Source organism: Solanum pennellii, chromosome 1 (assembly GCF_001406875.1).
Source record: "Solanum pennellii chromosome 1, SPENNV200".
Classification (NCBI taxonomy): Eukaryota; Viridiplantae; Streptophyta; class Magnoliopsida; order Solanales; family Solanaceae; genus Solanum; species Solanum pennellii.
Window position 1 is genome coordinate 85,085,035 of NC_028637.1, and position 2,590 is coordinate 85,087,624.

The 2,590-nt window shown below is 25.4% G+C and overlaps 1 protein-coding gene across 1 annotated transcript; it reads right to left on the bottom strand.

The window, feature by feature from the left end:
* Positions 1 to 1,662: 1,662 nt before the first annotated feature.
* On the bottom strand, positions 1,663 to 2,306 carry LOC107029994 (flowering-promoting factor 1-like protein 3). Its single transcript, XM_015231414.2, has one exon. It carries the CDS (start codon positions 2,207 to 2,209, stop codon positions 1,892 to 1,894), a length of 318 nt encoding a protein of 105 aa, XP_015086900.1. The 5' UTR covers positions 2,210 to 2,306; the 3' UTR covers positions 1,663 to 1,891.
* Between the last annotated feature and the right edge of the window lie 284 nt (positions 2,307 to 2,590).

Here is a 2,590-nt window from a genome sequence, read left to right on the forward strand (position 1 = left end):
TATAACCACTAATTCATTTACCTTTTTCCTTCTTTTTTTTTTTGCTTTTTTTAAGAAATAAATTAATTATTATATCATTAAAAAATTACTGAAATTTATTATAAATGAATATTTTATTAATGGAGGATCAATCATAACAAAAACTCTTCATATTTTTTTTATTTACTCATCTCACTTATAATAAAAGGAGAAATATAATTAATTTTGAATTTTTTTAATTTAAATTAATTATTTCATTGTAAAAATATATTACTTATTTATACTAATAAATATTTTATTAATGTAGAAATATTTATATAAAAAAAAAAGCTCCCTATATTTTTCTTCTATTTGCTTATCTCACTTCTAATTATGAATCATAATAAAACTTTTTTTATATTTTAAGTATTTTTATTTTTATTTTTTAATTTATTCACTAGGAGTTACTACTCATGATGACTTGCCCCTCTTTGATTTTTACTTTTAATAATATTCACAACTCTCATAATTTTTGTGTCCATAACCTCCAAATTAAATTTGTAAGTTTATGATGCCTTATGGTAATCTTTTATTTTGCCTATAAATTCAAATTAGTTTCATGAAGATTCACATTCACAATTATCATTTCTCTTCTCATCATATAGGTTTGGTTTGTAACAAAAAGAAGTACATAAAGGTAAGAAATATTTTATTGTAAGTTTTTATTTTTTATTTCCTCTATTTTTGTCTATATAAATTCGTATTTGGTTTGTGAATTAACTAACATGTAACAAAAAAAGTATGTGAAAGTAAGATATATTTCATTCTAGAGTCTTTTATTTTTATTTTTATGTACTTAGACATGCTTTCTTAATATTTTTTTTTATGTTTGTATTATAATTTATCAAGTAAGTATGATTAAAAAAATATCTGTAATTCTTAACAATGTGTTGTCCGTATACAATTGCTCTTTCTAATAGTTAGTTTTTCAGATATAATATAGTTTGATTATAATATGTGTTAGATTTCAAGAAATAATTATTATTAGTAATCTTAGTACTATTGAAAAGATAATATACAAATATATCAAATATAGTTTATATTTTGTTCTTTCTTTTGACATAATTATTTTAATTGGTATATGAAAAATAATATTTGTTATTTCAAATCTCCACCCTTAATTTTTAGTTATGACATATGACTTCCATCCAAGTGGAAACTCAAGGAAATGGAGAGAAAAAATAATGGGGAGGAGCTTCTTTCTAAATTCTCAATCAAACTTAAACTGTATGACACTCAAAAAATAAAATGTGTCACATAAATTGAGACACAAAAATAACCGTCATAATATAATAAGTTGTAGTTCTAAAAGGAGATATAAGGAATTCTTGTTTTTTTAATTTTTTTTAAAAAAAAACGGATGAGCCTTCTTGGGATGCGTGCACTTTCGAAGTGTTAAAGTCGAATAAGAAGAAAGAAATATCTTCGTCATTTTGTTTCTTCTTAAAACAAGCTACGAAAAAGTTTTTGAGGTTATAAGTTACAGAGTATTAATTTTTATAGTACTAGAGTAATTCAACATTTATAAAAGGTCAATACTAAATTAGATATCTATAATTACATTTTGATTCATTGACTTAATATATAAATATGTGTTACATAGATTTTAAGCGCAAAAAGAAAAATATTTTGTGGAATAAACTCTCTTATATATATATATATATATATCATATAATAAAACACATTCATTTGTAATAATATACTACATTTTCCCCCTTACAACTTTCCAAATTACAACCTTTGCAACATTGTAAAACAAATCACAAATTAAACGATAGAAACTTAATTACAACACACTTGACCACAAAAAAAAGCAAAAAAAAAAACATTCAAATGATCAACTCCTTCCCTTTTTTTTCTTTCCATATTTTGTTTACATATCTCTAACCTCAAATTCATTGCGATTCTTGACGACGATATCGAACATATGCATGGATTTGAACCTGTTGAAATCCTTTGGTAGAGAAATAAGATGAACAGTTGATTTTTTGTGGTATTGAAGAAGTTCAGGTTCATCATAGTACCTCTCCCATCCAAGAGAGTACAGTTTCCTTTCAAGTACTGCATATGATGTGATGACTTCATTACTAGGAAGATGTACAAGAACTTTTCGGAGTCCGTTCGCCCCGTGGCAATCGGAGTTCTCCACTAGACGGACAACACCATTCTTGAATACCCAAACTCCAGACATGATTGTTGAAGATGTTGTTATGTTGTTTGTAGAGGAAAGGTGGATGAGAATGTTTTTTGTATGTGTTTTTAGTTTATGATGAGATGGTTTGGAAGTAAGAGGGTGTGAGGGGTTTATATAGAGGGTTTTGGATGCTTACAATTATATTGTGTGAGTTTGATAGAGGTCTTAAAGTGGATAGTGGGGTAGTCTCCCCCGTTTCTGGCATCTTTAGAATTTCGAGATTCAAATGAATATTTTTTAACACAATTAATTATATATTTTAAATTATCAGTTACAGTGATTATAGCAATTTTTATATAATTTCTATATATACTAATTTTACCTCCAAAAAATTTGTGTCTGAATACACGATCAAAATCAAAAAGTTTGATTTCTGAA